Consider the following 20,801-nt stretch of genomic DNA (forward strand, 5'->3'; position numbering starts at 1 on the left):
ATAACAGGTGAGCACACTGGGTGTTTCTACAGTCATTGTGTGTGTTTAAGTGCTGTTTACTAGAGCTATTTATATTCCCTGGAACAGTTTAGTGTGGGTTTGTCTAATAACCCAATCAAACGATCATCTCTAATAAGTGAATAATGCAATCAATTAGTGTAGTTCTTCTCCATAGTCCCATCAGTAAAGATCAAACACTCTCTCATCAACACCAAACCAGAAATGTGTTCATTTTAATTCATAATGCTGGATATTGCTGGATATTATTTTTGATTTGTTTATTTTATTGTAATTGTATTATTGTTTATTTATCTGCTTAATGACCCAAATGCATTAGCCCTGGTTTGGTTTCAGTGTATTAAAGATCATCAGAGGTTCTTAAAAAAAATGTTAAACTTTCAAACAAATGATTATATAATACGGAGTGAATGTAGGTTAATTTGTCGTTTGAGACAATCAGTGGTCACAATGTCTGGCACATTAAGGAATTTTAATCAAAATATTTCTGGACCTTGGAAGACTAATTTGCTCTGCATGAGAGGATAGTACTTCCGGAAACTACAATAGTGAGAACTTAAACCCTCATTAGTTTCAGTCAGCACAGAGCATAAACTTAACATTTTAACTGTTTGCACATTATTGTGCCCACTAAACCATTTTTATTTTATTTACCGTTTTGGGGGGTCTTCTTTGAATCGGGGCAGGGTGCAAGTCTGATTCAAACCCAAATTAGGACACATCTGTCCCCATGTTTCCTTCTTCTCTAAGTTAACGGCACTGTTTTCAGGTCAAACCCTCAAAGGTGGCCGAAATAATTTGAGTCATATCATAAGGGTGACACCTGGCGTGATACTTAGTTATTGCAATATGTTTCAGATTTAAGCAGTGTTCGGTTTAAACAGCAGGTGGCAATCTAAACATACACAATGAAGTGTTTTCCAGCTCAATGTGCTCAATCCAGGTAATTCGCATTTATTTATCAGTTACACATATTTTCAGTCATTTTGTTAAAATATATGATTATATGAAATTTGAAATGTTTAAATAGTGTGGTTCATGTTGTCATTTCAGAATGAATATGAAGTATTTCATTAAATTAGAAAACAATATATATATATATATATTTTAAAAGCAAACATTTTAGCCATTGTTTAAAGTCTACTATGCATGTGCATTATGTTTTTTTATTAGTTTATCTAAATTTTATTAAAATAATTTATCAATTAGATTTTGCATATAAACGTCAACAACGTGGGATGTTTAATTTTTTGACTTCATTAATATACTGAGGATTATGAGACAAAATAGGCCAAAACAGCTCAAATACCAATGTAGATCATTAAATTAAAAATATGCTGCAAATCCACAACATCATCCATTTGGCTTTGGGGCAGCTAGTGAGATGAATGGCTTTCCAAAAGCAGATTACAGTGTGTTTCTGAGAAATTTCACTGCCACTAGACATAATAATTTAGATAGATCTGCTGTAAAACACCTTTATTTCTTGTTATATCATTTGTCCATATCCACCTTTCTAACCCACTTCACAATGAATCATACTACTAATTATACCTGCAAACCTGACCTTGACCAAGCGTCTATGATCCACAGTATCAGTAATTGATGTCTAACTGCTGTAGTGTTGATTAACAGTAGGCTGACCTTGTGGTGCCAACGGGCAGCTTGTCAAGGCTGTGTGTGCTCTACCACAGATGTCTGGGGTGGGACGTGTGCAATAAATCTATAGGCTGAAAATTGGTTCTCTTCTACATCACAGAAATGCCAGACTATTGCTTTGGTTTGGTTGAGGTATTTTTTTTTTTAACAGAGACTGATGTCATATCCTGGTTGGAGGTACATTTGGATATATGAAGTTGGCTCACTCTCTCTCTCTCTCTCTGTGTGTGTGTGTGTGTGTGTGTGTGTATGGCCAGGTCTAATTACAGACTGGGTAAAGAGGCCCGTTGAGGGACACAAGTAAGCTTCTAGTAGGCCTAAGGCCTCCCAGATTTACCACAGCATGCAAAGTGAGAAACAGAGAGAGAGAGAGAGAGAGAGAGAGAGAGAGAGGAGAGCCAAGATAGAAAGCTGTGGAGAAATTTAAGGACATGTAGGCGGAAAGGAGTGTATCAGTGTGTGAGTGTCTTTATGTGTGAATCTAATCTGATCAGGATTCAGCGCCACCACATTAGCTAAAAAAAAATTCTGTAACATTCTATGAGTAAAACAAGTGCTCTGAATACGAGTAGAATATAATCTAAAAGCACTTTTTGCATGTACACTGGTGGCTATACCATAATAAATAATTAAGTTACTATTATATGAAAAAAAAAACAAACAAAAAAAAACATTTTTTTGAAAGAATTATCCTCCAGAAATCATACAAATATGCCGATTTGCTGTTCAGGAAACATTGCTTATTATTATCAATGTTGAAAAAAGTTTATTGCAGTTTAAAGCTGCAGTTTTCAAAATTACACCATGAATCCATTTTCCCAACCTTTTGTTTTAGTCTGTCCTGAATCACTAGGGTACACCTATAATAAGTGTTTATATTCGGACTATTTTAGATTGCTTCGGGGGTACCGCGGCGGAGTAACCCAGCACCTTTGTGATTCTTCATAGACATAAACAGAGAGAAGTAGCTCCGGCTACGATGTTCTTCCGCAAGACGCAAGCAGTTCTGTTTATTAACCGCTAGAGCGTCAAAAGTTGCCGACTGCAGCTTTAATATTTTAATGGAAACTGTTAGAAGCTACAAAAAGTTTGGGATATGAATTTATAAGATTAATCAAAAGTGACAGTAAGATACTGATAATATTAATATATGTATATATATTTCAAATAAATGCTGCTCGATTAACTTTCTATTCATCAAAGAATTCTGAAAAAACTATCACAGTTTACCTCAAAATATTAAGCAGCAAAAAGTGCTTTCAGCATAGATGTTAAGAACTATTGTTAATAATCGCCTATCAATAATAATTGAGAATTAAATCAACATATTAGAATGATTTCTGAAAGATCACTGAATACTGGAGTAGCCTAATGATGCTGAAAATCCAGTTTTGACATCACAATAAATTACATTTAAAAATATGTAAATAGAAAAAAGCTATTTTAAATTGTAGTATAGTATTCTTTGATATTATTGTTATCACTGTGTTTTATAAATAAATAAATAAAGCCGCCTTGGTGAGCATAAGGGACTTTAAAAAATTGAAATAATTAAAAAATTTTGGCCACACTGCCCCAGTGACAGTTTCGTACCCTTTAGTTTAAGTTTATTATTATTATTATTATTATATGGTTTAGTTTTAATATTTTTAGCACTTAGTTAAATTGAATGTTGATGATTTTTTTTCAAGTATATTATTTATTAATATTAAAGTCTATTAATATTCTTATCATTATTTTCAATGTAGGGTTTATCTTTAACAAAATATAACCACCCAGCTCCTCCAAAGAAGCAGTTATGTTTCAAAAGGGATTTTTTTTTTTTTTTTGGTTTTGTTCAATCATGACAATCTATTGTTTGTTCTCAGAAGAGTGAACTGACTGTGGGTTCTGAGGCTTATAACAGCACTGCAGCAGTATTCAGCAATATTCAGCATATTTTTACTGCTTCCACTATCCATGGCACAGAAAGAAGGATTGTGAGATGGGGAAGTAAGACTGAACTGTGGATACATCATAGGGCCAGAGGCTGGCGTATTCTTATATTCCCTCCAGCTGTAAATAAAATAAATTTTGTTGTAAGCAGTGTTGGCTGTTAGACTCAACCTAAATCCTGCAGCTTTGTCTGAGTGTTTTTCATCACATCCCTCATAGGTTTAAATATACCTCAGTGGAATAAAATTCAGTGAAAGTTGGATATACTTGTTTAGTGAATTATATGTTTGTTCTGCATTTAACAGAAATTTAACAAAGTATTGTGCAACAAATACAGCCCTGAGTGTCAAATCCACAACTGAAAAGTCTACTAAACAAACTTACATAGACATGCTTTGGATTTCACCAAGAATAAAGAAGCATGGAGAATTGTGGTCACATAAACCTGATACATTTAGGCACTGAGATATATTTGTAGACATGGACTTGATTATGGGGAAAATTACATTGCCTTGTCATTGCTTTCCTCACACATAATCAGTGACAAACCAGTTTGTTGTTCTGTGTTTTTGATTGGTTGCTCTGTTGGTTGGGACTCCCTGGATCATTAACGGCATTATGTCAATCATGAATTTAATATTTGCACTCTGGGAAAATGAATGGCTTTGGTGGTGCAGTGCAACCTAGAGCTACAGTCTGGGTGCAATTCTAGAGCTCAAGCAATTTAGAACATTTATGATGTTTTGGATTATAATATTAAAGGAAACTTCATTCATAATTATAAACATGTTTTTTTGGAATATTTCAGACATAAAGGCTCAAGACAACTCTACTCCCCTCATTGCACATGAATCAAATGTCTCATTAAATGTGTAATAAAATCTAGCCCTCAGTCTCTGCATGAAAAATATGCTCTGACAGGGAGGGGCCAGCGAGGGGTTTCTAAATCATTGACGTATTATTTTCAGAATTACAATTTCTGTATTTTCCATTTACATGCTTGGGCTATTTCTTTTTCACTGTGAAAAAAAAATCTATGTATAAAACATGATATTTGCCTACCACAAAATCAAGTCTGAAGTGTTCTGACTGGGGGCTGTGCAGCGAATTATGCCGTTATGTATTTGTTACAGCTGGCAAAAACCAGCCCATTTTCAGAGGTAATTCTATTCCATGTATGGCTTTAATATTGCAAAAATGCATGTTTGTTTGTTTATTTGCATGTAAAGGAATTATATTCTATATACATGTAAATAGAAATTCTATGTGATTAGCTGGAAATTTAATTAATCTTAGCGACATGATTTTCATGAATTAATTTACCAAAAAGGTTGGTTCATATTAATTTACTGACTTTTCTGCAGATTACATTTTTATAGTTATAAATACCCTTCTTTATTTCAGAATGTTCTCGGAATGTTCAAAATGTACATTTTTAAAATGTTTTTCTTGGTTATATAAATGTTAAAGAAACGTTGTTGTTTTTATGCCACAATTCTGCATTTATTCTCAAGCGAGTCATTGAATCACCCAGTCAACCAATTAGTAAAAAAAACTAGAGAAGTGATATTCAATAATATAAAGCATATTCAACATCCTTTATTAAAATATGTGTGTACAAATATCCCAAGAGACTCCCATAAGAGCGATCATACATCCTGCAAATCTAAAATTGATTCATTCATTTGAAAGTTTTTTTCAAAAATAGGGATTCATTTACAGCCGACACGCCAGTGTGTGTGACGTTCTTTGAAGCTTTTAAACAAAACAGACATAAAAAGCATACGTGATATAGTATTTTATGTAACATCATGTAGATGTTCTCCTGTTCAGCTATTCAGATTTCTGTCATGTAAACAGATCATCAGGTTAATCTAGCTTTATCTGGTGTAAGCATGTGTGTTTGTGTCTGTAACTAATTGTACTTGCATTGACAGATTCTTTCAAAGTGTATGGAGAAGGCAATGGCAGATAGAGACTGTTTGTATACAGTGTAAAAAAGACAGAGATGGAGCGTGTGTTACACTTGTGGTTTGCTCTTTCCCCTTTTTTCTTCCAGATTAATCAGCGACCACAAGAGGTGAACCCTTTCCACGTAAACATGGCGTGGTGGTGTGACACGGCTCATTAGCAAAGAAAATGGTGTATTCACAGCAGTGTGATTGTGGCTTTCTGTTAAGAGCTCACATATTTACAGGCCCCAGCATCACTGCAGCAGGATGGTGCCAGCCGCAAATAATGTTTACACTTAATCTTTCGACAGAATTAGTGCTCAGAGGGCTAAAATAGTAAATTACGGCCTGATTACAGAACAACTGAACATGTGGTAAAGAAATGCAAGCAGTCATTAGCTGGACGAATGAAGCATTCAGCCTATGTTGGTACGCTGTTTGAAAAGGCATGATTACCAAAACTTTAACATGTAAACACTTGTTGCTGGATGAGGAAACCGTCTGTCGTTGTTATCTTCTGCTAGTTTTCTTTCACTAGAGATACATGATCAGTTTGTCAATGTGTCGAGTAGATTAGCAATTTTCATGGGAGACATTTTGTTCTGGTTTTAAACATTTTAACACAGTTTATTTTTGTTAAATATTTATAAATAATAGTTTGACAAGAAATTTGGTCTAGGCTGAAGGATTTTCTGAGACTGTAAAAAGGAATAACAACCAAAGTGCTTCCCCATTAATTTACATGAATCACATAGTAAAAAAAATCAAGGCAGCATTTGAGCTTCCTGTAATTTGAGCCTCAATAACACCATCCTAACGGAAACATTCTGAGGAACTTCATTTATTTTATTTAATAATAATATTTAATTTAATTTGCCTGATAAATGTTTTTTATTAAACTTTTATTTTTATTTTTATTTTAACAAAGGAAGCAGGAAATTGACATTTTAAAGAAATAGTTCATCAAAAATGAAAATGTGATGTTTATCTGCTTACCCCCAGGGCATTCAAGATGCAGGTGACTTTGTTTCTTCAGTAGAACACAAACCAAGATTTTTAACTCAAACTGTTGCAGTCTATCAGTCTTATAATTGATGCGAATGGGAATCACAGCTATAAAATAAAATAAAATAAAAACATACACAAACAAAACGAAATGAAACCTAACGGCTCGTGACAATACATTGATGTGTAAAGACACAAAACGATTGGTGTGTGCAAGAAACTGAACAGTATTTATATAGTTTTGTTTTTATCTCTGATGCACTGCAATGCCTGAACTGTCTGAACTGTGAGAGCCTCCTTAAAACACAGCCTGTGTGAGGCGTCTTCTTCTTCTTGCTTTACAGTGGATCACAGATTTGTAAGTGCATTACCGCCACCTATCTCTCAAATGGAACATTGACACTCTATCTATAATCTCAATTTAGATTTTGTTTGTGTATGTTTTTTTGTTTGTTTGTTTTATTGTATGTTTTAGCTGTGATTCCCATCCACATCCATTATAAGACTGACAGACTGCAACAGTTTAAATTAAAAATCTTTGTCTGTGTTCTACTGAGGAAACAAAGTCACCTGCATCTTGGATGCCCGAGGATAAGCAGATAAACATAAATTTTTAATTTTTGGGTGAACTATCCCTTTAATGTTACATTTCTATTTTGGATAAATGCTGTTCTTTTGAACTTTAAATTAATCAAATAATTTTGTAATGTGTCACAGTTTCCAAAGTTTTCAAAATAATATCTAACACAACTGTTTTCAAAATTGATAATAAGAAAAAATATTTCTTGAGCAGTATATTTGAAGAATTTCTGAGGGATCACGTGACACTAAAGTATAGAAGCCTGTTTCCACCACTGAATAAATAAATAAATAAATAATAAAATAATATTGTGACTTTTTATCTCACAATAAAAATTCTAATAAAAAAGTCAGAAATGCGAGATGCAAATTCATATTTGCAAGTTCTAAAATGTAAATTATGAGATATAAATTCAAGATTCTGACATTTTTTGTCACAATTGTGAGTTTATATAATGCAATTCTGACTTTATAACTTAATTTCACAATTCTCCCAGAAAAAAGTCAAAATTGCGAGATGTAAACCCAGTTGCAAGAAACTGCAAGATAAAAAGTCACAATTACCTTGTATTATAAAAAATTTTTATTCAGTGTTGGAAACCCTCCATATTGAAGACTAGAGTAATAGTGCTGAAAATCAGCTTTACAATCACAGCGACACATTTTATGTCCTAAAAAATATTGAATAGTTGAATAGTTAAAATGGTAAATAATAGAGAAAATTAATAATATTTCACAATATTTCAGTTTTTACTCTATTTTTGACTACATAAATGTAGCCTTAAAGACTTCTTAAAAACATCTTTTTTTTTTTTTTTTTTCATTTTTACAGTGAATGTCAAATTATGATGAAAATATTCATAACAGCCCCAGGCCTAATAATCAGCAGTTTGACAGTGATTGTCCTTCACAGTTAGCAGTATTTTTGACAGGCAAGTGAGGTAATGTGTCTTTCATGGTTTGCTGTGTGAGTCCTGGTGGCTGTACTTTAGTAATGAACAAGAATGATCAAGGCAAATAGCCTTGAACCGAGATCGATGCTATGGCAGCAGAATCCCAGTAAAGAAAATTATGAGATTGCGCCTGTTAAAGTCACATGTTTGGAAATCATTAGCGTCAGTTCTGTGACTGAAAAGTTTGGAGATGAAAAAAAGGTTATAGTGATATAGTGAAGTAAATCAGAGTTCATTTTTTCATTTTTAGTTGCTAACATATGCTAGAATTCCTTCTCTGCGGCCACCAGAAACAAATTCAGTTTTAAAGGCATCGCTGAAGTGGAATGCATTAGTCTCAGTTCGTGTCATGAGCGCAGACCCATTGACTCTACAGACTCAATCAGATAGTCTGGCTGAGGAAACATATACCCTCAGTTGTTATGTGCGTTTCAGGCTCTTTAAAACACAGTGAGTTTCAGATCAACTCTGATTGGATATATATATATATATATATATATATATATATATATATATATATATATATATATATATATATATATATATATATATATATATATATTAATTTAAGATTGTGATTCTTGTAGTACAGTGGCCATTGCAAATGCTTCCGTAAGAAGTTCGGTAGCTAAATTGTAAACCAATTATTTAATAAATGGGTTGGTTAATAAATTATTAGATGGTAATGTAAAAAAAAAAAAAAAAAAAAAAAAGAACTATGTCATCAATAAGTAATGCCAACATTTGTTTTTCCATTAAATTATGAAATTGTTTTAATTTCATTTTTTAAGTTAACACTAGATTCAACGGTATTTAAGTGTATGCACCCTCTGAGAGATGATTCCTTCTGTTATAAAATAAAGTCACAATTTCTGTCATGTAAATACACATAAAATATGACTGCAACTTGCATTTTGTATTTAATATGTTCTATTAATTGGATTTTTAAAAATCATTATAACATTATTTTATCATGTTAATTCAAATGAACATTTAAAAATAATTCTCAGTTGCATACGTATTTGATATCTGTAAATATTTAAAGATTATTTTTCTTTTGCGATTAATTAATTAATTTATTTATTTTTGCCAATTTCTCCATTTTGCATTTGTGATTGGAGGGTTTGAATAATATTTTAAGATTTAGCGCTACCTTATAATAGCATTAATTTTAGACATTAAATTATTTTATATACACACAAACAATATATATACAACGTCTAGAAATAATATCTGTGTTGGCAATAAGTTTTTAAGAATGGATTTTGGTGGATCATACACAAAAAGAAAATATATTTCTTAATAGCAGTATAGTTGCTACACAGTTTTTTATAAAGTGACTCAAGCAAAGCAGGGATTTCTGAAGAATCTATAGTTTCTCAGTCTTTGTGTGTTAATATGAAACGCATCACTTCCTCCTCCTTCGACTCCTTTCATCCTCTCATTACAAAGCAACGCACATTACACTAAAGCCGCTTAAAGTGTCCTATTGGAAATGTCTGTCTGAGGTCTGGCATTAACAGATACCAGAGTTAGTGGTTTCATCTCTGAGCTACTTTTCCACTCAGCTAATGAACGTCACGGGCCTTTAAAAAATAGAATGTTTTTTAAAAAAACGCACCAAACAGAGTGAAACAAAAATTATAATGTATAGAATGACAAACTGATGCAATCTTAAAGACTAATGTACCAATGCGAATTACTAAATTATTATCACTCGGACTTCCAGCTTGCTTTCAAAACAACAAAAATAAAATCCCAGAAAGCATTGCCACTCTGATTTAACGACCATCTGTCTGGTTTTACTCTCATACATGTCTGATTGACTCCGACAGACTGGAGAGGCCTCTTCAAAATCCAGCAAACTCTAATAAGCATTAGCCTGTCAGACAAGCTCAACCTTGTGTCACACACACATTCGACAATTGACCACCAGGTGAGAGGACTCACCTGCAGAAAATCCCTTCTCCCCAGGGAACTGTCAAATTAGCAGTTAGCTATTATAGGCCTCGGACCTGCAGCGAGGGAGAGAACGAGGAACGGAAGACAGGAGACTCACATAACTGCTCAGAGGCCTCGGGGCGCACGGTCTGAGGCAAAACCGAAACCATGTGAACATTAATACACACCCAGGGGCTTTTCTCGGAGATTACTTTACATAACGACTAATTGGCCTAATTTGTTAAATAAACACTATATTTTCTTTTGAAGCTTGATACAGGACCACTGGACATAGCAGTCGCTCTGAGCCGAGCAGCAACACCCACATCGGATTTGGTGGTCTGCTAAAGTCATTTCCCCTCAAAATGAACCCAATTTCCTCCCTGGGTTCAGGCTCATGTGTGTGTTCGGTTCGCCACAGTTATCTAAATTTAGAGGTAGTGCTAAATGTAAAGGACGCGTGGACAAGATTGACAGCAGTAAATATTTCTGAACTACAAAGCATAAGTTATGGATGTTTGGCTTGAAAACAGAACTGGTAATGTCTGTGTTGTGTAAAATACTGTTGCTTTTTCAAGCTAATACTGCTGGGTGGAAAGTCTACAACTACTTTTTATTTTATGTATTATTATTATATTTTTAGACCAGCTGAGCGGCACCAGTCTTAAAAGTGTTAAATTACCAGTCCAAGTGAGTACTGGGTTCAATAAAACTGGGATAAAAATATTATTTTCATCCACTAAAGAATTCCAATGCCTTTTATTTTTAATGAATTGTACAGCTAATTAATCATAGAGAAGAGTTGCAAAACAATATTCTGAAATGATAAAACATGAACTTGCCACAAGACTATATTTTAATAGCTTTAATAGCCATTGAAAGGAGATTAATTTTTTTTTCTGCTTTGCCAGCATTTTTGTAATTACAGTGCATTCATGAGTAACACTTTCTTCAGCAAGTTTCCACGACATAAAAAACAAGATCCTTTATGATCTCTGCATTGCTGTGAGTTGTTAATTCATTGTGGTTGAAATCTATAAAGTTAAATTAAAACGGGGGGGAGGGGGGGTGAATTGCTCCTCCAACCAATAACACTCATTTGATTGTTCTGAATTTTTGCAGTATGAAAACTGAATAAAAGTGAATAAAGATGTTGTTGTTTTCTGTAACATGTTCATTATATATATACATACTTTTCCTGTACTGTCAGCTTAGGTCATTTAATGAGTTTTCATGCCTTGCTCAAAACCAAACACATTTGTGACAGGCAAAAATGCTCTTTCAAGTTTTCGGTTTCACTGAGCATTTCTGGGAGAGAAATATGGCTTTCCATCTGAGAAATACACATGAGAATGAACAGCATCTGTGTTCTCAAGGATTTTTTTTTATTTTTTTTTGTATTTTTTTTATGCAAGTGACCAGCAACACTGTCTACTTTTGGTAGACAGATTTATAGAAATCCACTCATCGTTTTATATGTCTGAAACAGCAAGTCCACTTTGCCATTTGGACTAGTTGCATATTTCTGTAATATTGCAGGGTAGAAAGACTGTCTGTATTGAATTTAAATTTAAAATACAACTGCACTTTTTATGATTGTCCTTTTAACAGATTTTATCTAAAATATATTTTTAGCAATGCAAACTGATTCTGTCTCATGCAGTTAAGCAGTTCTGTCAAATATTGTTGTATATGCTTTTGTGCTGACATTTTATTGGAAAATGATCCTATCCACACTCCAAATGAATTCCATAACTTTACAAGATGATGCTGATAATGTAGATGATTTTGTGCAGACAGATAGACACCGGATAGAACCCCATAACCCCTCACTCGTTCCCCATCCCACCCCTAAGACCCCCATAACCCCTTCGATCCATTCCACACTCACTTTTGGCTGCTAATGGAACTCATTTCTTAGAAAAAGTGTCTGTGGGATCAGATAGCCCAGATCTAAAATATCGTACCCCAGATTTCACGAGCCCAGAACTAGTTGGCTGGCCTCAGATTTATTGTACCTTGCCGTTCTGGAAGAAGATTGTATGCATGTGGTCAGTAGCGAGGAGCCTGCGACCCAACCTCCCTCTCATGTTACGCCCTATATATAACATCCATTCCTCCAGCACCTCCGTTCAACCCCCCTCCCTCGTTCCCTCGCTCCAACTCCACTTCTCTAGAAGCGCTGTATCCAGTCGGGCCCAGACGGCTCTATCTTTCCCTCTCTTTCTCTCTCTCTCTCCCGTCTGTCACCCGAGCTTCCTCTTGCAGGCTGTGTGTGTTTACCCTCTTTTTCGGCCTGGCAACGGGGCTGCATGCTCAGGATTACCGGAGGCCTTGCCTTTCATCGCTGCCCGCTCCCTCTTCCTTTCGCCGTTGACTTCTGGACTACGGTGAGTACGGGTGTGAGGCTGTGTGTTTTGGGGGCTTCCCTGGTTTCCTGTTCGTGGAGTTAAGTGGATTTGTAGATACTAAAGAGACATGGATCACTCTCTGTTTGGATGCCTTCGGAGCCCGCATGCCCCATCCCAAGCCCTGCACCCAGCATTCAACCAGTCCTCCCTGGCCCTGCACGGCCGCTCAGACCACATCTCCTACCCCGACCTCCCGGGACCCTCGCCGCCCTGCGGCTACACAGGGGAGGAGAGTGGCTTCGGGGGACCTCATGTCAGAGTTCATCCCGCTCCGCAGCATCTACACCACTCGCAGCATCAGCCTTCCTGGCACGTGCCACAGATGCCATCGATCGACAGTGAGCACCACGGCCTCTGCCTGCCGCACCCTGACGCCGCGGCTCCAGAACTGCGCAGTGCAGGAGGAGCGGGTTCGCAGGGCCTGTGCGAGGGTAACCCAACACTCTCTGGAAGTGACCCTTCTGGGGTGTCGTGTGTGTCTGGAGAATACGGGAGACAGACCATGTCACCTGTTGAGCCGGAGCAACGGAATAGCAAAGGAAAGAGTGACAGTTCAGGTATGTGACTCAAAACATTTTCTTCCATGTTAATATGCATTCATTTTTTTTTTAATAGTTGATTATTTATTATGATTATTACAGTATGAATAATTAAAGTGTTTTCCATGACTCGAGAACTGAATATATTCTTTTTTATTTCTCATCAGATTTATTCATAATAGCAAGTAAAATACTTTTATCAATCAAAAATAAATGTTTATTGTTATGTCTATTTGGACTCAGAACTGAGATTTAGAGTTTAATTGTGATCATATATTTGAATAAATATTAAGGTAAAATCCATCCATACACCAAATTATATGTTTAATATATGTTTTAGTTTTATTTTAATAGATTATTGTGCAATATTCAGTAAGAATTCAATGATCAATGTACCTTTAAATTTTGACATAAAATGATTTAAAACAGGAATAATGATCAAAGAATTAAACTTTATTTTAACATTTTAATTACAAATAGCAATTAAGATTTGTATGAAGTTTAGTCCATATCAAGACAATTTGAACAAAAATGGTTCATATGTACCAATTGGATTTTGTTTTATTTTTATTCTATTTTATTTTATTTCTGCTGCACTGTAAAAAACTAATCTGAAGTTATTTCAGTTTTTCTACTTCAAAAGTTTCACATTTAATTCAACGTGTTACTTGTCATTTCTTTGTAAACTGTGAAATTTATTTGCAGTTTCTGAGTGGAAAAGAAAATCCTGCCGAGTTTTTTTTTTTTTTTTTTTTTTTCAGTGTGTATTTAACTACGTAATACTTAATTTAATACAACTGTCCTCTTATAAGAAAAAGAGTGTCAATAATCTTTACAATCTTTAGATCAAATCCACACAGACACAAACCACTCTAATCTGTCCATGAACCGTATAGAGGAATGTGCAAACTTTACAAATAAATCAAACTGAGCAGTGGCTATAAATATGGTCAAAAGCAGGTTGACAATACTTCCTGATATGAGAACAAATTTAAGGTTTATTAAACAAAAAGCAGGACTAAAATCCTGAATGGGCCAGACACGGCACAGTAGTGTTTTACTGGCAGGGGCTGATGCTGTTGGGCTGCCCTGTTTCTTTCTCTCGTCAGTCTTAGAGGTGTAAGTCACTCTGGCATTTACCCTCAGGTCTTTAATAGACCACAGGTGAAAGCCGCCGTTAAATGCTCACACTGCCCGCAGCTGCGCTTTTGATACCCCCAAACACATACACACGTTTTACGGCTGGGGAAAACAGTTAAAGCTGCAGCTGGAGAATTTTTATATCAGACGTTCCCCTTATATTTGAAGAACAATAGAAAATGTCACACCTAGTGATCTAAGTGGTTTTACACTGACATGCAGTATTTAAAATCGGCAAGGAAACTGTAACTGTATTGTTTTCCACAAACATACAGATCTTGCCGTATAAAGTGGAATTGTGAAGAGAGAAAATGTCTTCAGGAAAAAAAGTCACTGCTGTTTTTAAAAAGATGAGTTCACTTTTTTTTCTCCACCTTTACAGTAGATTGAACTGAAATACCCAGGTTATATATTTTTTTTCTGTTTGTTTAGTCATACCATGAAGGGGGTCTAAATGCTGATGGCTTTTTAGCCAGATGCCTATAATTTCTGGCATGATGGCATACTGATGAATAGACCCAATGGTGGTAGAAATTTCCAGAAGGCTCCTGTTGGCACTTGCTTTGCCTTACACCAAATCCAGTTTCCTGCAGTCTGTTGGCAGTTGTCAAAGCCAGTGTGGTTTCCATTTAGAGCCGTGTCACATAACGAGATATTGCAGCGATAGGCTGAGCACATTAAAGATTATTTTGAAAAGTGATGTTAGATATAAATTATGAGTTTCAAAGCTCATAATCTTGTGTTCTGTAAAAACCTTGGCTTTCTAGAGCAGTTGTATTTTTATGCCGGTTTCAAAGGGAGCCAAAAATTCAACATCTAAATCACACCCGTCCCTGAATGGCAAGCCAAAGGATATTCATTGAAAACATATTATTTTCCTTCAAAGATTTGATGATCTGAAAAAAAATATGTTTTCATTACGCTGCTTGTCACATTATAAAAAAGTAAACATTCTGAGATTTGAAAATTAGTTGGGTAGAAAAGAAAAGGGCTGAATGTGAAATTCAAACTCACAGTAGTTTAGATTAGAAATATTAAAAGAAAATGTACATAAAATTATAAGGAATGGTGTAATAATGTTAAAACTGTTGCTGTTCACATGTACACTGTTGTGACCTGTGATTTGTTATCATTTTAAAAAAAAATATCTATTTTGTTTGCTTTAGCCAATTGCTTTTCTAACATGGCAAAAAAAGAGAAGCACATTATTGATAAAAAAATTACAATTATTTTTTTTTGCTCTGGAATTTACATATTTACATATTTTGTTTCACTGTTCCTTTAAAGAAGCTAGTCAGTTCCAAAGTTAATTATTATTGGACCCACTTTATATTAAGTGGCCTTAACTACTATGTACTTACATTTTAATTAATAATTTAGTACAATGTACTAATTGTGTACATACATGTTTTTACATTGTACTTATATTTAAAAAACAACAACATGTAATTAGATCTGTATTTAATTTCTGTAATTACATTTATAATTACACTGTTGACCCATACTTTACACCTTAACCCACCCTTAAACTTACCCATAGCTCCAACCCTCTACCTAACCTTACCCCTATCCCACCTCAATAGCAGCAAAAGTGTTTTACAATACAATATGAACACGGTAAGTACATTGTACTTATTATTTTATGTAAGTACATAGTAGTTAAGGCCACCTAATATAAAGTGGGACCTTATTATTTTTAACTGTAGTATTTAAAGTAATAAATGAACTAATACATGATGAGATTAATCTTAGAATTTTTTTTTTTACCTATATATTCCTATTCATGCAGATTCATTTTACATCAATAATATAGATGCATAATAACTTAATATATTACTCTAACTATTATATATTTTATAACAAGCCTCAATCAACACACATACAGCTATGGTTGAATTTGATCATTTTTGGACCAATCAGAAATGTTCCTTGGGAAAGCTTCATGTTTTCTGTTAAAGGAGACTTGTATGGAAAACGAAGAGTAAATGGATCTGATTGTTGAAGAGTGTGAACGAAGCCCTGTTGATTCAGGCCAGATTTGAGAGCATGTGCTCCGTTCTCTGGCCCTTCTCCGCCTGCTAAAAACACCAGAGCCATATCGCCATAATAAAAGGTGATTGGCAGGCCAAATTGTTCCGCTTTCATTTTTATTTTTGTTCGTTTATTTTATTTCAGAGCCCTGCAGTTTATCACACCATCTTATTTTTTCACCCCCTTGCTTTCCCTGAATGTTTTTTTTTTATTTTTTCTCTTTTTCTGAGCATTTACAGCGGCTGGAAAGTGATCTGTTTTTCATTTCAGATTCCCAGGATGGGAGCTATAAGTCAGATGTGAGCAGCAAACCTAGGAAGGAGCGCACAGCCTTCACCAAGGAACAGATTCGAGAACTGGAATCAGAATTCGCTCACCACAACTATCTGACAAGGCTTAGACGTTACGAAATCGCTGTCAACCTTGACCTCACAGAGAGACAAGTACGTTCAATGCTGAGCCTGTTTTCATGTTGCCAACAGACATAGCACTGGCACTTCCATTGGCTTTGAAATATGTATTTGCTTGACTTGTAAAAAAAAAAAAATGTGAGGGTTTGCAAAGGCTGACTTCACTTAAAGTGATTAAGTTGTATAAAGTGATAAACGCAATGCTTAATATTAGTAGGTTTCAACAAATAAAAAAGACCTCATTTACTGGTATAAATCTCCAAATATTGAAGTATGTGCTCACTAGAAATAAATGTACTTTAAAAATGAGTGACGTGTTTTACACAGGGTTCTGTGTTGAGGGGTCCACTCTATTTGTTAGGCTTGAGGGAGGGACTGCTACTACATAAAAATAAAAATAAGTAAACAGCTAAGTAAATAGAAATGCATATTGAATCATGTAAAAATGAGAGTGAAGTCTGATAAACTGTCAGTTGTAGCCATGAAGTTAAATCTCAGGTTCCAAAATACATCATATTTTATTTATGTGTGTGAACACACTTTTTATATATTATAGGTCTCTTTGAATTTAAAAACATTTTTGAATGACTTTTATTAGATAAGACAGGGAGAAAGTGACAGAGAGAGACGCGAATGAACCAGGGTCCCCATGCACATTTTTATTACATTAATGCAAAGGCATCCAATTTTCCCATCTGCTAATTAATTGCAGTCATATAAACCTTTGAAAATAGCGACAATGAAAAGCACATAGAGGAAACTAGGGCTCGTTGCAACAGAGGTGTATAGTACCTCAGTTGCTATAAAATTTTGAGTATATATATATATTTTTTTTTTTTTTTCAAACAAATTTGAAAGAAATGTATTAATTGTAATTTCTGTTGGTTTTATTAATATCAGAATTTGTCTTTTTTCAATTTCATAAATTGTTCATACTTTATTATTATTTTACAATAGTAGCTGTTTAATGGCAGACTTCATTGTGACAACTTGCCCCATTTTTAGCACTTTGTCAGAAAAGTTCTGAATAATCATGGAACCATTTTGATTAGATAGATAGATAGATAGATAGATAGATAGATAGATAGATAGATAGATAGATAGATAGATAGATAGATAGATAGATAGATAGATAGATAGATCCCACACAGCCATTCCAGAGTTTAGATTCATTCCAGCTGAGTCTTGACCTAAAAAGAAGCTTTACTGTATATGCAACTCACTTAGGATTTGCATTTTTGTGTTTTGTTTCCCTTTCTTCTTGCTACTCCTCCACACAATTGTTTCCTATCCAATAACTCCCAGCACAGATCCAATAAATCTGTGGATGTGGGTTGATCTCAGACCTTAAACAACAAAGCCTGAAAATCAACACTTTCTGTGCACCTTCCCTGTATTATTTATATTCATTTTTATATTTATATTTATACACACACACACTTTGAATATGTATACAAATGCTTACTGTTGAAATAAAATAAATGAAATGGGAAATATGCACAAATACATAAAATCCTGTAGTTATGAACTCAAATAATTGCAAAAAAATGATCACACACTTCATCTAAATGTTTTTGTCATGTAAGGTAATCTGCCGACTTCTTTCAGAGCTCACTCTGAAATACCTGCGCTGTGCTTCCTAAAATAACCCTCTCAGCCTGAAATAATCCCCCTGTCAAGCCAGAGGTGGGGGGTGAGGCGCCCCACTCGGTGCAGATCTGATCGACCCGTTTTAGGCATTAGCTTGATCATCCCAGCAGAGACACGAATACAGAGCAAAGTGTCAAGTCAGGACCTGGAACTTGGGCCAATGTGCGACCAGGAGTTTTACATCAGCACATAACTGACCAGGTGGAAATAGCCTAGAGAGCCAATGAGCCAATCATACTGCTGATCCACCAAACTTACCAGCAATCTGCTCCAGAAAAAAAGGCCACCAGATCCACAGTTGCTTTTAAGATTAAAAGAACACATGAAATGAGGTGTTTTAGTTGGTTTATGTATGTGGTCTATGCGTGTGGGATCTGAGTGCTGTGTTGGCAGAAGTTTTTTAGATACAATCTGATACACGTGTGCAGTTTGAAAGGGGTTCTGATACAGAGGGCATGATGGTGGTTTTAGAGTGGGGGTCTGCATGCCAAAACAACTCTTTTTGGAAAGTGCCATAACACACACCCTAACACACGTTCCCACAAAGTGAGGTTGAGTTACCCTGATGCAGATCTTGGACTGCTGTGTTGCTAAGAGACCAATAATGTCCCATAAACATTGTGTGTAATTGACTACTGTATAATAGCTTTGCCAAAAATGTATCTCCTAATAAGCAAAAAAAAAAAAACTTATTCATTCATTTGTTTTTTTTTACTTGAATGATATATGGTATACATGTATTTGTTCATAACTATTCTTACAAGTAGAATTTCAGAATCTAGATATATGAAATATAAGAGTTGAACACACATTGAAATTCATATTGAGAAATAAAATGTACTATTAAAAATGACACGAACAACAGTTGCATTTTGTAAAAATTGAATTCCATTTTAATTCCACCTTCTTGAATTTAAATTTGAAATTAAATTATCCATCCCGTTTGCTTTCTACATACTTGATATGAGTACTTTAACAGTATTTCTCTTGCCTGCAGGTAAAGGTGTGGTTCCAGAACAGACGGATGAAGTGGAAGCGAGTGAAGGGAGGTCAGCAGGGAGCCGCTGCGCGGGAGAAAGAACTGGTGAACGTGAAGAAAGGCACTCTCTTGCCATCTGAGTTCTCCCCAATGGTTGGACTACACCATCCCATCGGTTCGCCCAGCAATGAGGACGACAGTCACGACAGCGACCAGAGCTCTGAGCACGCGCATTTATGATGCCCACACTCCATCCGGTCACATTCTGCCAACTTCCTCAGGAATCAACTATGTTGGTACTCCGAAGGCTTTTAACAACTAGTACTGGGCCGCGTTGTGTTATTTCATTCTGAGTGGTTAGGGTTAGCTCTTGGACTGTGAAACAGACAGGGTCGCAAACCAGAGCTCAGCCCCCACTGGCACCGAACTTTGAAGAGTAGTGTAAATAATAGTCAAAGGGGTTTAAAAGTGGCCACATTTTTTTAAGAGACTATATGCATTTCAACCGATTTTAACATTGTAAATAAATGTAAGTTTGAATGTTGTAAACATTCCACATGAGTGCCTTTGAGAGGATCTTTGCACTGTTTAAATTTTTGCTCTAACGGTTTGCTACTGTATTTAGACACGGATTTACCGTAGATAAAAACACCATTAATTAAAAACACATCGACATAATCTGTGACGGCACAGAATGAGGATTATCCTAGTCTGTTTTATTTTTAAGAATAAAAGGATGCCATTAATTGCAGCCTATTTTTAGATTAATTGAAAAATTATAATGAAACAAAAGTTTTAGACTGACATTTTGTTGTTTTTCATTTTATGAAATTTTGGTACTTTGGAATGAAGCAGATTGGAAATTACTTGGCATATTGATAATCATTTAATTTAGAAGGATAATAAAATAAAAATCTAATATTATGGGTATATTTTCACTTGCATCAAAAATACAGTAAAGACAGTTATGTGATGATATATTATTAACTTTTATTATTTTACTATTATTATTTTAAAATGTAATTTTTTTTTTCCTGTAATGGCAAAGCTGAATTTTCAGTATCGTTTGTAACATTATAAAAGTCTTTACTGTCACTTTTGGGATAAATTGAAATAATTATTAGTGAAAAAAGTTATGAATTTATATTTAAAAAATAAATAAAAAACAATAATAAATAAATAAATATAAATAAATAAATCTTACTGACCCCAAACGTTTGTAAGGGATTGTTCATATTCATAAATGCAACACTACATATGGCATATTTTTTAAGTTTTTTGTTTCTGTTCAAGTTTACAATATAGTTCACATATTTAATTTACCTTATAAAAAGAAAAACAAATCTTAGATATTTCAATGTCAGCTTTTTGTTTCATGACAAACCTGCCCAATAAAAGTTTTTCAAAAATACAAAAATAAATAAATAAAGTTTTAATGGAAACCTTACCAAAGGTTGAAGAGGATTATGTGTTGTAAATGTTATGTAAAGCCATGTTGAAGAACTAATATTATGGTTTGGCATTTCTGCAAAGATCACGTGAGTGAACATTCTAATTTCTGGACTGGCACTTATCGAGTCGGCAAACTTCTCGAACGTC

At 34.7% G+C, this 20,801-nt stretch overlaps 1 protein-coding gene across 1 annotated transcript; it reads left to right on the top strand.

The window, feature by feature from the left end:
- The first annotated feature begins 12,174 nt into the window (after positions 1 to 12,174).
- On the top strand, positions 12,175 to 19,906 carry LOC127935653 (homeobox protein MOX-2-like). The gene is made up of 3 exons (XM_052533736.1): positions 12,175 to 13,010; positions 16,434 to 16,606; positions 19,221 to 19,906. The coding sequence occupies exons 1-3, from the start codon at positions 12,521 to 12,523 to the stop codon at positions 19,440 to 19,442; spliced, it is 885 nt and encodes a 294-aa protein (XP_052389696.1). The 5' UTR covers positions 12,175 to 12,520; the 3' UTR covers positions 19,443 to 19,906.
- Positions 19,907 to 20,801: the final 895 nt, after the last annotated feature.

The sequence above is a fragment of the Carassius gibelio genome, chromosome A19 (assembly GCF_023724105.1).
Source record: "Carassius gibelio isolate Cgi1373 ecotype wild population from Czech Republic chromosome A19, carGib1.2-hapl.c, whole genome shotgun sequence".
Classification (NCBI taxonomy): Eukaryota; Metazoa; Chordata; class Actinopteri; order Cypriniformes; family Cyprinidae; genus Carassius; species Carassius gibelio.